General features: G+C 30.8%; 2 protein-coding genes across 3 annotated transcripts in view; one reads left to right on the top strand and one right to left on the bottom strand.

Annotated features, from left to right (window-relative positions):
* LOC145966532 (uncharacterized) overlaps window positions 1–14,751 on the top strand; it is a 58,664-nt gene extending 43,913 nt beyond the window's left edge. For both annotated transcript variants that reach the window (XM_083090647.1, XM_083090648.1), the window contains exons 3-6: window positions 7,284–7,419; window positions 10,678–10,811; window positions 13,703–13,937; window positions 14,191–14,751. In XM_083090647.1, the coding sequence (XP_082946773.1) occupies window positions 7,284–7,419; window positions 10,678–10,811; window positions 13,703–13,937; window positions 14,191–14,267 (582 nt within the window). In that variant the 3' untranslated portion in view covers window positions 14,268–14,751. The remainder of the gene's footprint in view (window positions 1–7,283; window positions 7,420–10,677; window positions 10,812–13,702; window positions 13,938–14,190) is intronic.
* Window positions 14,752–15,114: 363 nt separating this feature from the next.
* On the bottom strand, window positions 15,115–16,305 carry Pfdn5 (prefoldin 5). Its single transcript, XM_083090649.1, has 2 exons — window positions 15,966–16,305; window positions 15,115–15,579 (listed from the first exon to the last, which is right to left on the bottom strand). The coding sequence occupies exons 1-2, from the start codon at window positions 16,174–16,176 to the stop codon at window positions 15,293–15,295; spliced, it is 498 nt and encodes a 165-aa protein (XP_082946775.1). The 5' UTR covers window positions 16,177–16,305; the 3' UTR covers window positions 15,115–15,292.
* Window positions 16,306–16,651: the final 346 nt, after the last annotated feature.

Below are 16,651 nucleotides of genomic sequence, written 5' to 3'. Positions count from 1 at the left end.
CTTTGCTATCGCAACAAGCAAATATGAAATATATTTATTTCTTGTAGATACTATGAGCAAATATACTTCCGAAATTCACATTTTACGTTCGGAATAGAAAAATTATATTTTTAAAATAAAAACATTTATGTGTGATATTTCGTTCCGGCTTGGATCGTTGTAATTTGTGATAGAAATTAAAATAGGCATAGCAAATATGTTACAGTGTTATTACATCAAAGAAGCATGCCGTGTAATACCAATTAAATTAAATTATTATACCTATACTTGAAATAACAATTTGTGTGTAATGTCATTGCTCATTCGACGACAGAAATTATGATCGATGTCCGTTTTGCGCTTTAATAATTTACACGAGGCATATTAGCATACATTTGCGCAAAATATATTTTTGCGATGTAGCTACGTACGATACAAATATAGAAACACCATAATGTATATGCATATATGCATATATGTAAGTATATGCATATTATACTGATGTAGATAATAATCTATTCTAATATTCTAATATTTAACAAAAAGCGAGTATAAATTAAGAGAACAAAATTTTGTCAATGACGTTTTTAATCTTAAGTTTTATCGCGCGTGATTTTCTATTATCAAAATTTCTTTCGTTAGCTAATTAATAATTTAGTAATTTAATCGTTTAAATCAAAGTAATCGCTTTCTCACGTTTTAACTTGTTATTAGAAATGAGAATTATATAGTATATACGAATGGAACAATACATTCACATTTTGCCTTGCAATCTAGCAGGTATAAAATGTCAATCAACCATTATCATTGCGTTTTGGATGTAACAATATCGTATACATAGATGCATACAAAGCTCGCGTGATAAATCAAACATGATAAATTTCAATATTATTTTGAAAACGGGTCGGTTACGTGCTCTGGTTTCTGAATGATCCCTTTACCTCGCTTTTATTAATGCAAAAGATATTACTTCCGCTAACCAACACTGTTTGCTACAGCAAAGCTTAGTAATCTGCATTTCATTACCGCGCATTTGTATAAAAAAGTTATATGAAAGTTCACCCTTATAATGCTAAATAGAAAATTCAATAATTTATATAGTAATAATAACACATTACAATTTATATACATACATACATAATACACACACACATTATATATATATATATATATATATATATATATATATATATATATATATATATGCATGAAATTCATAGCAAGTTGAAATTTTTTTTTAATGAAATTATTTTACGAAAGAAATTTTCCCAAAAGAAATGTCTTCATTTTAATATGGCATTTCAAAGCAACATTAAATTTATTACAACATGACGAATTTATTACAATTTTGGCACCTCGTCACAATTGATTACAAGCCATTATTTCTTCAGAGAAAAAAACGAGAACAGAAGAATTCAATTCGCGCACTATGCAATATTTCGAACTATGTACATACTATGTATGTATTCGTCGTGAGCGAAAAAAAAAAACAGTAGTGCTGGCAGAATTAATGTTTTCGGAACGAATTAAAAAAGCTGTTAAAAGAGAGCTTTAGCCAAGCTAAACTAAAGCACAGTTAACAGCTTTATTCAATCCAAATTAAAGCAAAAGTAAAGCATTTACACAGTCTCTCAAAATATTCTAGCTTTAATTCCAGCTTACTACCCAACTTTGATGTAATTTTTTTTTGTTTTAACATCAAGAAAAATGATTATGCAGCTTTTATTAATTTTTTAATTTGTAAAAATATAATAAACCTCTCTCTCTCTCTCTCTCTCTCTCTCTCTCTCTCTCTCTTAATAACTTATTAAAAAATATATATATTTTTTTAATTAGTTTGATTATAGCATTTTCATTACAAGGAATTTGTTTCCATTTTTAAAACATTTTTAATGCACAATTAAATAATGCGATCGATTGTGGAGATTTTTCTGTATTCTTTAATGCGACATTTAAAGCAATTTAAACAATAAATTTATCGCGTACGCGGAAAATTGTGCAAATATATGTAGAAATCCAATTTATTACACAATAATCGAGCTACACAAGACATACATGCATGTAGCCATCGCAGATAAAAATAACGGTTGAAAAATCAATGTTTTTGAGACCCAATTGAAAGAGAGAAAGGAAAAAAAACAATCTTTTGTGCGGCCACACGGTAGCCGGCGCAAGCTCGGTCAACGAAGCGTTTTCGTGCACGCAATGGTTTCCCAATTAGATTTTACCGGCGGAAAGTACAGACAACACTTTGGCCAATAAATTGCAACGCACTCCCCGCGGGGGACAGAAATATAGCGCGAGAATTGTGGCTGCGCGACCGCGGATGCGAGGGGATTACGAATATAAAACAGAAGGGAAGCGCGGCAGGAGAACAGTACATAGAAATAGGCACAGAGAATACCGTTTCGTATTTCGCGAGAGAGTAACAATATTAATTTCGCCGAGCGAGTTCGATAAATTCATGCGTGAGCGTATCAGACCGAGCATTGTTGAATCGCTATATTATGTAATCCGGGCGTAGAGTAAAACGATACCGCCGTTGTTGCCTTTATACGCATGAGCGTGCCAGTTGATCTCCGATCGGGATATGTCCGGCCGTTATTCTGATTTTCGAGATAAACACTTGGCGAATGTGCAAAAATTTCGATTATTTCACTAGGTGATAACTATTGTGTATAAATGACTCTTGAATGAATGTAACGAAATAAAAATATTATAATTAACTACTACAACTAGTCTTTTTCCTCTTAAATATCATTTAAATAAATCAATATAATATAAAGATCCATATACCGTACAAAACATAAAAAGTAACTCATTAAATAATTCACTCACTGATATGATGCGCAGCAGCGTAGTTGTAACAACACGTAAACCTGCAAAATATAAATATATAATTCACAAATTAGAGAATAAATATACACATAATTTTAATTAGTATAAATTAATATAAATATATAACTCAAATTATAAATATTAAATACATAAATATATAATTCAATTAATATAAATACATATATATAATTCAAATTAAAATAGCATCAAAAAAATAATTTATAATAATATTAATAATAATATTAATATGCAATTTCCGTAAAAGTTTTTTTTACTTTAAAAGCATAAATACATTTACAAAAAATTGACAAATTGAATCATTTTGAGATATATAATCAAATGTGTCTGTCGAAGGAATATGCGGTGATATTGATTTCGCGCACACGTAATAAATAATAAATAATAAATAAACAATAAATTACCTCGTGATTGCCGTCGCCCGATCTCTCCCTGGCGTCCTTCCTCTCCTTCCTTGTTTCTCTATTGCTGCTCTTTTGTGGCACTGCCGTAACAGTCTCCCGCGAAAATAAGGTTAATCACGGTCGCGCGCGCACTAATTACCAAAACACAACGCTAGCGCGGCACTTTGCACGGCACTCCCGACGTCAACTCGCATACACATACATATACATGTATGTACGCGTATGTATACATAGATGCACACGCAACGCGCGTACTTTATTACGTATGAAGGAATAATGTGAAAAAAATGCGATCGTATGAAACTCCACCCGCGACTTTTATATTTAGCGTGATAGACGAATCTGAGAGAATCTAGAGAGAATGGAGGAAAATCACACGGGAAAACTTTACGCGCCATTTGTCGCGGCGACGTGTTGCTCCTACCTGCACTTTCGTGTACTTTTCCGCACTTTGAGTAATCTTATCCCATTGTGTATTTTTCGCGCTTTAAATAACAAATAGTATCACCCGCTCGTGTTTTCAGGCAATTCCTATCTCGTGTAATCTGAAAAATAAATACACACACGAGTTAAAAATCAATATAACCGCGGATCGCGGGATTGCGTCGCTTTGCTGACTGCTAGCGATGTATTTCGATGGAATTAATCTCACGAAATACGTTTTAATAAATCATCAATGTATACGACAATCGAAGTTATAATACAGGATTATAACAGATATCGAAACAAAAAGACTGCTAATGTTGTACTTACTAATTAAATACTTTGCGACGCGCGTCACTTAACTCGAAGTCGAACCGTCCTGTATATCCGGCATTCCGTTAATGATCGAAAACTTCGAGAACATGCCGCCAACTTCACTTTGATACCGCGCGATACTACGCGAGTCAAGTTAGTATAATTGTTATTAAAACGCGGTAAAATCGAAAATACATTGACGTCAAATTTATATTACATGTGTGTTTTGAATATATAAATATATGAACATATATATGATTAAAATTATAAATGGACATTCATATTATTAATAAATGTTTTTTTATAAATCGCTTAATCTAGTTTAAATTGAACTAATAATTAAATTGAACTAATAATCTAGTTTAAATTGAATTGATATATTACTTTTCCCCAATTTAGAAATAACGAACAAGTTAGAAGAGAGAGGATGAAAAGTTTAAAGTGCGATACGATATATTATTAAGAAATATTATTAAAGATATAATTATCATATAAATATAATCAAGAAAGTAATTTGTTATTCTCTATCATTTCTATTCCTGCCTCGTAAATAGCCATCGTTTACGAATCATTAATCGCGATGGATTAATTGCGCGGACTAATAATCGTTAATTGTTAAAGAATAATTGTGTTCGATGTCTCTTCATACTTATCGCGATTGTATCTCGAACAGCAATGACACATTGCCTGTTTCATCGAGCCTCATCGTGTAATCGGCAACAAGGTTACAGTATATAAACAACAGATCGTTATTTATGAAAACTGAGCGCTGAATGCTATAAATACATAAATCTAAAATTTACGTAAAAGTACTCTATGTAATACGCGTTTTGAATATATAAATTCTGCAAGCACACATTATTAATAAATAGTTTTTCATAAATTACTTAATCCGATGTAATATATATGTATATTATTTCTTTCAATCTAGAAATAATAATTTTACCAGATAATATACATAATACGTTTTGAATATATAAATTCAGTCAACTCTTATACATGATTAATAAATACTTCCTTATAAATTGCTTAATCCAGCTTAATACATATGTATATCACTGTTTTCTCAATCTAGAAATAATTATTTTATCAAGTTAAAAAATTTAAAATACATGAAACAACATACATATTTTTAAGAATATTATTAAAATATAATTATCATATAAATACGACTAATGAAATAATCATTTATAATTTATTTTTCCTACCATTTCAATTCCTGTTTCGTAAGTAGTCGTGGATACGTTTACAAGTCATTAATCGTGATTGATTAATCGGGCTAATAATTGTTGATTGAAGAATAATTGCGTTTGACATCTCTCCGCATTTAACGCAATCACATCTCAAACAGTTATAAATCATTACTAGTCATTACACGAAATGCCTGACGCCACTGGCTATCATTTCCTTGTCGCGCAATTGATAAGGTTATGATATTGATAAACAACAGTAGACTATTATTTATGAAAAATGTTGAGCGCCATATATGTCACATATATATAAAAGGTTTACAAAAATAATACGGAGGTATATAAAAGTATTATAAGTAGTATTTAACATTCTCTATGAAAAATAAACACGTCTTCTAAATATAATATTTTACTATTATAAGAGAAAAATATTTAAAATTGGCAAAATTTTCTTGGTATTTTATATCATTTTAATATCAAAATGCTTGAACACTGTTAGATACGGTTAATAATGTAAAACTCGAGAAAAACTCGCTCATTTGAGAAATGGTAAAAATTATTTTTTTTTAAAAAAGCAGAAAGATGTTTTTATGATAATGAAAAAATATTTTATATTTTTCGTGTACGCGCACATTTCGATAATAGTTATTAATAAACATAGTTATTAATAAATCATGATATATCATGATATATCACGGTTTCTTATTATCTATTAAATTATTTAAATTAATTTATGTATATAAAAGATAAAATTTATCTAAATTATCATCATATCCGTCTTCCAACTAATAACTACTAGGAATATAATCAAATTATGACAACAATATTGACAGATTTTCTGCTCTTTCTTTTAAAAACACTATCCTTCTGTAGAAGAATTTAAAGATAACTTTAGAGATTATTGTTTTCGCAATGATACCGTCGTTTATCCATAATATGGCATATGAGCGTGTCGGTGTCACAAGCACGAAGCAAACCACAGCAAAATTAATTGTGTGATTTATACGCTGCCACCAGCAATATACAATTAATCCCTGTTGCGAGATATTGTTTGTCGCGGACGAGCGAACGCGTGAGGACGAGTAAGTGCGATCGATTTGCAATAAATGGCACTCGCCGGTTCTATGCACTCGGTCAATTCTGTGGTCGATGCTAAATTAACTCAAAATTCAGTAGGCGTCCATCGGTAGTATCATTGACGGTCATTTATAGCGGAATAAAATATGTAATTTATCCATTCGCGCACATACACATACAGTTTGATCTTTTTTTCATGCTGGCTTGCATGAAAGTACTCTGAAAAGAGAGTTATTAATCTTGATCTTTTTAACGACATATATATATATATATATATAAAATAATTTTACTACGACGAAATATCATCACAAAAAACATCATCTTTATAGTTGCGATATCGGTATAACGATGAAATATTGCGAACTATATTATGAGAATGACTAGTGTAATTATGTAATTTATCTTCCTAGAGCTAGATATTGTAGGGTAAGTAAAAAACATTATTATTAGTGCGGTTTTTAAAAGTCTTTTAAGATTTTTTAAAAGCTTTAAAAAAGGTTACCGAGATTTATCTTTAAACAATAATTATAAAAAAATCTGTACGTGTGTGTATGTGCAATTATTTATGTAAATTCATATAAAAATATGTATATAAGTTTTTTACATAATTATTATAAAATCGTCATAAATGTATTTTATCGACCATATTTGATGAAGTAAAACAATGAATGCGTAAGATCATAATAAATGATAATATCAAATGCTACGAGGTAATAATAATAAATTTATACATGACAATAAATAAAACATTCTCTCGAATGAGAGAATTAAAGTAAATTGAATAAAGCGTATATATATCATTTGTTGAAATGTTTTGATTTAATATAATTTTAAAATATATATCATATGCAACATACATGCATATTTACGACAATATTTTGCATAATATAACTTTAATAACATAAATTTTATAATTGCAGGATTTTGTCGATTATTGCATATTTAGCGATAGTATTTTATCATGAATATACATATTTTATCATTTATGGATACGATATTTTTGTCATCATAAGTATAATACATATGAATTATATTTCAGATAAATCAAAGCGATGCACATCAAGTAGTATTGAAGGATGTACAACCCAATCATACTGGCAAATATCGTTGCGAAGTCTCCGGAGATTCTCCTTCATTTACTACCCTAATGGTTTATAGTTACATGCACGTAGCAAGTGAGTATATTGAGAAAAACGTATTTTGTACATCTAAATAAAAATTGCATAATATGATAAAAGACGCACATATCTAATATATATAATTAAAGGAACAAAAATTTAAAGTAATCCTTATATATTTATGAATAATAAAATGTAACAATATAATAATATATTGCAGAATAATGATTTTTTTTAAATACATTATAAAATAATCAACTTAATTGATTAATAAAGCTTTTAATCAAATAATATTGCAGCAATGATAAAAAGTACATGAGGTAAATTTAAAGAAATATGCAATTTTAGAATACTTATATGTATATATATATATATACAAGGGCGTCCGCAGGATTTTTTCCAGGAGGGGGCATGAAGTATCATTTATTGTTATCTGGCGACTCGTTGCTAATATGCAAGCAATGAGTTGGGGGCAATAAGCGTGAATCGGATCGAAATGTGATCGAGATGTAAATCCCAGCACGTTTATTCAAAGAAAGAGTATGTAAATGCCAAATTTTTTGCTGATTCCAAATTCCAGGGGAGGGCAAATGCCCCATCTTGCCCCCCTCTCCGGACGCCCATGTATATATATATATATATATATACACACACACACACACACACACACACACACACATACATACGATTTATGTATCTAAAAAAAACAGTGGATAGAAACTTTAAACAATATTTTATTAAAAAATCGTGAGTAAAAATATAATTTAAAATGGATTTTTTATTTTTTTATTTTATGTTTTCACATATATATATATATGATCTGCGGCAAGTGAATGAATGCATTTCGCAATATCGAATTTTCGTGTCGCACAACATAAACAAATTAAACTCGGATATACTCTTCAGTCGTCTGTATATACTTTCTGCAATATTTTTGCAACGAGCATTTTGAAATTTTGTGCGTTTATATACACAAATGTAATCGTTACTTCAAAAAAATGCAATAGCAACATAACACAATAATATTTTATTCAGTCATTTGCAGCAATGTTTACTTATTGAATTAACATTTATTGGCTGCATAAATTAGTCTTATGCTTTAAGAAATTTATAATAGTAATAAATTAATTTTATTAATAATAGTAATAGTAATTTATAATATAACATGTGTGGATCTAATAGTTTTTATTAATTCTATAAATCTCTCATTAATTATGAATATTATAAGTTTATAATGCTAATAATAAGATTGGTAAATTTCGAATTCTATTACATAATTTATCAGCCTTAAAAGAAAAATATTCAAGAAATAGTTTTTTAATTTATAAAATTATAGACAAGATATAGTTTATGTCTATTTTCAATTATATACTGGTATTCTGTCACAGAGAAAACTATAATGTTAGATAGACAGCTTTTTAGCAGCTGCTTATAAGACGACAAAAAGCTGACGTTATTAGCCTTGATAACAGCGCGCAATAAACCTGTCTGCAAGACAGAATTTTTCGATTGGCGATGCTTATTGAATTCTGCGCCCATCCTATCTTCTATACGTTTGAGCTGAAAAAGCGTGACAGCCGCCATTAATTGCGCCATTTAACGCCATCAAAGCGTTAAATGGATATATCGTTAATTTATAACTACTATTCTATCGGCTAAATGTTATTTCGGTGAGCGCGCACGATCATTTTGTATAATTCGTGTTCGTAACGTGAATAATTGCTGAGACTAATCTGCTGCGAGACAGAGCTTTTTGCGACGTCCTTCATGTATAAGTGACACCTATTTCACGAGCTGTATAGGGATGCATTGTTAAAATTCAATTCAAAAAACATTTATCATCTCATTCGAGGGCAGCTAACGGCGGCTAACAGAAGAGGGGGGACAAGGAATGAACCGGGGTATGCGAGGGTCCGTGATGAATCGCGGATTTGGTCGTGACCCGTTAAACTTTTTTCGGATGCTTTTACCCACGACTATTCTCCTCGTGCGCTGCCGGATACGCTCTTTCTGTCTCTCCTGCGGCGCGTCTTTCGCGCGAGCGTCTTTCATTATCGTCGTTGATTATCCTACATGGTGACTAGTATTGTCACCGTAATCGCGCCCAATTAAAACGCAGTTAGGCGAGGAGAGAGAAGAAGATCGTAGAAAAGACAGAGGCGACGACAGCCTGGAAAGAAAGAAGATCGAAGAAGAGAAGGTCTTGTTCCCACCGTTCCCCTTACCACCTCTGCTGCACCATCGTCGTGCGTCGACCTAACGACGTCACAAACACGGTAGCGATCCTCCTTTGAAGAGACGAGGTGATTGTCTCTTCTTTCTGATCACGGATCGCTCGTAAAAGTTCGATACTATGTGTGGATCGAGAACTCGAATCTCGCATTGTATCCCCCTCCGTTCCCTATCGCTAAGGAACAATCAACGAGCACACCGCGTTCCTTGTTCCTTTTTCCCGTTTCTCAAGAGGCCAGTCGCGATTATCCCGTTCCATACATTGAAAATGGTAATATTCCTCGGCCGTGTCCTTGAAACTACTCGCGGAGAAGCTAAGATCGCGAGAAAGGAGCGGCCCGAGGCGGAAATTGTTGGCGGAGAAGTGAGACAATTCCTTGACAGTTTACCGGATCGCCACCATGGTTGCCTATCGGCGAGGAGGGATCGATCACCTTTTATGGATGTTATAATGATCTCCGACAAGATACATTATACATACATACATACATATATATATATATATATATATATATATATATATATATATATAGTGTAATGTATGTATAATATATATATTTTATACATATAAAGAGAGTGATCGAAAGATATTTTATCAATATAAAAATAAATAACTATTATTCTAATAGAAAATAATAATATTTATATGACGTACGGGGGTACTTTTTTTTTTATAATTATCATTAATAATTGAAATTGATATTAAAATTCAGCAAATAAAAAAATTCAGCAAAAACATTATACTATTTAATAAGCATATCATATCTATAACTATACAATCTCAAACTGATACACGATATATCTCTTGCAAAGATTTCCGCTATACTGTTCGATTGTCGAGATCATAAAGCAGTGCAAGAAATGTTGCGATTCCTGCGTGGCATGCTTTTTGATAGCGCGAACAATGAACCTGGTCAAACTATCAAGGCGCTTGTGCGGTACCAAGATTGTTTTTATAATTGGCAAGAAGCGAAGGAATCAGACGTAACAATAGCCGAGATCGTGTCCGTTACTCTTATAATAAAAACCATATTCGATCACCAATCGCATTCAATTGTTGCTGTAAGATACTTTGGATTTCAGGTCTGCCAGACGGCGATCCTCAGCTGCTAGTCGAGAAAACGCGATATGCAGTCGGTGACACTGTACGTGGAAACTGCACAGTACCATCGGGAAACCCTCCGGCTAATGTGACATGGACTGTCAATGGGATACCGGTAGGTTGATAAATGTGAAGAAGAGATCTTCCTGTATCGTTCTTGTTCTATTTCATGACAAATTATAATACATAAATATTAATTTAGCCTGTGTCTTGTTCTTGAATTCATTCGCCAAGTAATTAAATTTCTCTCGTATAATTTGCTAAATTTATAAATTTATAAAAATATTCTCAACAAGAATAATCAAATTTTCAAGTGATAATCATTATAGTAATCACTATTTCTAAGGGTGAATAATGAAAATAAATTATATTTAGTTATATTGTATATGTGACATATGTAATATATAAACATATACAGCTAAATCTGAAATAAAAAAGAACTCTCCGATCTCACTTTGATCATTTGATACTCTTCAAGAAGCGTCGAATTAAAAAATACTCATGTTTATTAACTCCATCCAATAGACCATTCAGTTGACTGTAGCAGTTGATAATAACGATTTAAAGTATGCTATTATTTTGTCCACTTGATATTTCTTTTGTTTCTTTCTATGCTTGTCATCGCCTCTGATGTAGTAGATGACAACGTCGTTGCCGCGTCGGTTTGAAAAGTTCTTCCAACGTCTGATTCCAACTTGCTTATTTCACTGACTCCAGCATCGCATTTACAAATGCCATTCTAATGCGAAACATTCTTAATAGTTGTCACATATTTTTATACATTTCTGATGTATAAATATATTTTGCATTAAGATCATTTTGTTACTTGAAACTCTGCATATGCCTGTTTAGATTATAATTTTTTTCGTTTAGTTATTTTTTATAGAATATATAATTATGAGAAAAAAAAAACTAAATTTCTACAAATATACAATGAAAGATTATCACAAGCGGTAACATTAAAGAATAAAATATTCTTTTAATTCAAACATTTCACCATTATTTTCTATATATTTTTAATTATTGTAGAATGATCATGATTGCCGAACAAATTTGTATTTTTACTATACATTTTTTATTAAATTCTATGTCTTATCGACTTTCTTTTTGTTTTGCCTATCAAAGAGGATATCCACATTTATAATCTTGATACATTAGCTTTAATAATTAGGATAGAATATATAAATTGATGCCGAGATATAATCTTTTTTTCTACCGATGATATTCTACGCAAATCAATATATTAATAACTATATTCTAACGAAGAGATAATAGATTTCTTCATTAATGCTAATTTAATTTCTTACTTTGTGGCGATTATCTAGAAGCATATTTGAAAGCTATATGTTGATTTACTAAAAAAAAATATATAAGATAGCTTTTCTTTCCAAATATATAAATAATTTTCTAATTTTCTAATGAAAGAGAATTTCTTAATCACTTTCTCCGTTTGTACACATTATCGGCATCTATATTTGTAAAAGAGGATCTGCAGTATTTTTTCAGAAAATGATGCATATAAATTATAATGCCATAAAAGCATACTTATCTATCATTAAAATACCAACAGTTCAGAAATTGAACAATTTCTTTTCTCCCTTTTTTTTTGCTTCGCGTGCATGTAGAAATTTAATCGCTCTCGGAAAGCAATGGGAAGATTCTGCCTTCCCATTAAAGGAAATTGCTTATACGTGATCGACTGCATTAAGCGTTAAGTGTAACGTCGCGGACGATCTTCGCGACGAGTTCAGCTTGTCAGCCTTAGAAGCCCCAGAGGCAGAACAACACGTGTTCTCGTGCGTGAATGTAGTCTGAGAGGCGAACGAGAGAGATGCGTGGAAATCGCGTTTCATGGAAACAACAGGAAACGCGACATCAATTTACGACGACGTCATATAGACAACATCGGGGGTTGAGAAAATTGGTAAAATCATATTCGTCTACGAGACGCTTCCGTTATGCGTGCGAATATATACGAGACAATACAGAAAATAGTCTTTTTGTTCTCGCGGATCATCTTCTGTTGTCAATGTCGACACACACTGGATAAATTTCGTTTAATCCAGAATTCTCATTTTGGATAAGCTGAGACGCTTTACGAGTATCTCAAGAATCCGATAAACATTATCGTTACAGCCGTATGCACCGCAAATCAAATTATTTACGGCTGCTAACAGACGCGTTATCGCGTAAATGAGTGACAGGAAGCAGTTAAGAATGAGCTGGTACCTCGTCGTCGCTCCATTCTGTTCTTCCGTGAGCTTCAATCATCGTTGAAATAAAGATGCCTATCTACTTACCCTAATTTACTATGTGTGTTTTCTCGATTAATTAATTTATTAGGAGACCGCTCATCTTAATGACTAATCAGTAAAACTGTAAGCATTTAGAAATGAATGCATCATATTAGATCTCTATTAAATGATTTAATTCTGTGACATAATAATAAAATTGAACCATTTATGAGAAACGGAGTATCTTTAGATATATATATTCTTAATTTAGTTGCAATAAGCAGCTTAATTGCACAGTAACTGCCATAAATGTCTATCGCATAAAGCTATAATTAATTTCTTGTACACCATCATGACCTTTTAACGTATCTATTATGCTTAAAAAAATTTACAAGTAGTGCGTATCATCGTTGAGCTGATAATTGACGAGTGAATGGAAATTAACAATTATATAACTTGTGTATTTACAATATCTTACGTGTGTTCTATTTAGTAAAAAACATTTTGTCTAGATTTTATACGTATATAAGGAAGCTAGATTGATACGTATATAAAAGCTAGATTTTATAGGTATATAAGGAATGTAAAAACTATATTATATGCGTTCACATCTACTTAAATTGAAATTAAAAAAAATAAGAAGAATAAAGAGAAATAAAATAAATCTTTAAAACTATGTGTATCTATGTCTAATAATATGTATAATGATTATATATATATATATATATATATATATATATATATATATATATATATACACTTTTTATTGCAGGTAAATTCGAGTTTTATCATGAATATCACGAGCAAAGTTGGTGACACTCAACAACAAATGACGATTGCTGGATTGGATTTCGAAACAATGCAAGATAATTTTAGCAATAGCAGATTACACATTGTTTGTCACGCTAATGTCTTTCATCTATATCAAAAAGAGGCTGATGTATTTCTGAAAGAAGAACGTCCCAGATTGGCTTCTGTATTAGGAACACGAGAATCTTCCTACACTGGTAGGTATATGTGTATGTGTGCGTATAGTTTATCTTTCTATTATCTTACATATAAATATAAATTTAAAAAAAATATGAAAAAATGTATATATTCCATAAAATTTTAATATATATTTTTCTACATAACAAAATGTAAATATTTGTGTAAAATATTTGATGTAAATATTCTTTAGCTTTTACTTCTCTTTTTTGAAAAGAAAACATTAATTTTGATCATTTAATTTATTCATACATTATATCTTTTTCATTGCAGGTAATGCAGCCAAAAAATCTGTAGAATACTTTTACATCACTGCCATAATTACACTATTGCTATGCAGTTTGAGATAACATCAATAAAGTCCACAATACGTTTTACGCGCATGATTGTATCGAGAAGAAAGGAGTAAATCGTTTGTAAAATTTTGAAATTATTAACTGGAATAAAATCTGAGAAGAGAAATCTTTTGTTGAAATAAATACCGAGAGTATGTTATTCGTGTAAATAGGATAAATAAGAATTTAGTGAATTATCTATGTGTATGCGATCTGAATCTGCCTTTCGGGCGAATTTGTAATCCAATAAATATAACATGTCATGTTATTATATAATAGATCGACGAAGTTTTGCGCCAAACTGCCAACGACTTATTTAAAAAGACATTGTACTGCCTCTTTTCTATTCTCTGACAATGATTTTGATACCTCCTCTATAACATTGTAGTCAACACAATGTGTCTTGTTTATAGCTAAACATTGTTATTGTTTATAAATAACATTTTATTTCAATGAAGTATGAATAAATAATTCACCTTCGTTATTTTGATTCTCAATATCAACCTGAATCTCCTTTAATATATCTCCTTTAATTTCAACACAAAAAGCTAATTATTTAGTAATTAATAGTTTTTAAATGACTAATATCTTGATCTTATAAAAACAATTATTAGTTAGTAAAAATAGTTAAGAAAATATATTAGTTAAGAAAAATCTTCTTAATAAAGAATATATTCTAATTTACTCTAACAAATAAATAAGTAACTGAATAAATACATATTACATATTTCTATAAATACATAGCTACAATACATATGTAAACATATTTTTGCATAAAAATTCATTGTATTGATTTATTAAATAGATAAGATCGAATAAATGAAATATGACAAGGTGATATCACAAAATAAATACACCTTGATTGCGCTAAATGAAGTCATCTTATTACTATTGTACATGAAATCAGTTATTACTATTGTGCATTCATATGTAATATCTCAAAGCCATTCGGATTCAACAAAGATTTCCAAATAGATTCAAACAATAATGAATTATTTATGATAAAATGTATATAAAATAAAATCGTCCATTTAAACTTATCACTTTCGTAATCCTAACCCACGATCTTTTTCCCAATGAGGTTGAATCTTTGCATCTATTATATCTATTGTTGCTTCTCTCAATTTGGTTCTTTCAATTCCAACCTGTTGAATCTTTTCCATTTGCTCTGTTACATAATCCACTTTTCTTTTAAAGTAATCCTTTGCATCGTCAATATTCTTTTTTGCATAATAGCCTGTACCAACATCTACAATCACATTATTCGCTTCTGCCAGTTTTCCAGTCACGTACATAGAACCTGTCAAAGGTACTAATATTTCGTTGCCTGTAAATATACATAAAAGTATATATAGCAAATAATATAAGATCATTACTTTTCTAATTATTTTTGCTCAAAAAACTATAATGCTTATATCTTCAATACAAATTCATATAAACTTATGTATGCATTAAAAATAGAACATATTTGGTGGCGACAAAAATCAAATAGATAAAAAAAATATGAGATTTTTTATATAGAAATTAAATTATGTCAGCAAAGAAATTTTCAGAAATTATTGCATCATTTTCAAAACATTATTTTGTTTGTACAATATATATCCACACATTTATTAATCACATTTCCTAACCTCACTAAAAAATCTTACGAGAAATCTTACGAGAAATCGTAAAGCCACATGCACTTTAAAAAGTGGGATTTATAAGACTCACCTTCAGCAGCCGACGTAATTTTTTCGAGACAAGCACCTGATTCTTGAAATCTGCTTTGCGCAATCTTTAAAGTATGCAAAGAATCTTGAAATACCTCGAGTTCCTTGTCCAATTGTTGTTTAAACATTGTCAGTTGTTGGATGTTCAAATTCGGCAGAGTCGATAGATTAATCACCTCATAGGGAGGCTTTACCGAAATTTCTTCTGACATCTTGACGGAATTATTGTCTATTCTGGAGTTCTATTCATATGACGATTCTCTATTCTCTTAATTAATCCCCAAGTTCGTCGATACCACCAAACACGGGCAACAATACACTTATTCGACACTTCTTACCACTTAGCTTGTTAAAATACCGCTGGATGGCGTTACGATATGCATGCAACACTCGTGTCATCTCGCGAGAAAAGAGATAATCATTTAACATTTAACCATAGGCCGGTATTCATAGTCCGTTCTTATATTTAAGATCGTCTTAAGTTCATCTTTAGATATTGTATGTATCATTTTATTGGCTATGGATTATCTGAAGATGAACTAAAGACGATCTTAAATATAAGACCGGACTATGAATACCGGCCATAAACTTCTATAATACACTAGACTACTAAGGCCGGTATTCATAGTCCGGTCTTATATTTAAGATCGTCTTTAGTTCATCTTCAGATAATCCATAGCCAATGAA

This window comes from Camponotus vicinus, unplaced genomic scaffold, assembly GCF_025532165.1.
Source record: "Camponotus vicinus isolate PSW18456_S1 unplaced genomic scaffold, iyCamVici1.0 SCAF_2, whole genome shotgun sequence".
Taxonomy (NCBI): domain Eukaryota; kingdom Metazoa; phylum Arthropoda; class Insecta; order Hymenoptera; family Formicidae; genus Camponotus; species Camponotus vicinus.
Note: the sequence above shows the minus strand (reverse complement) of the source record. Positions and strands in the feature narration are given on the sequence as shown.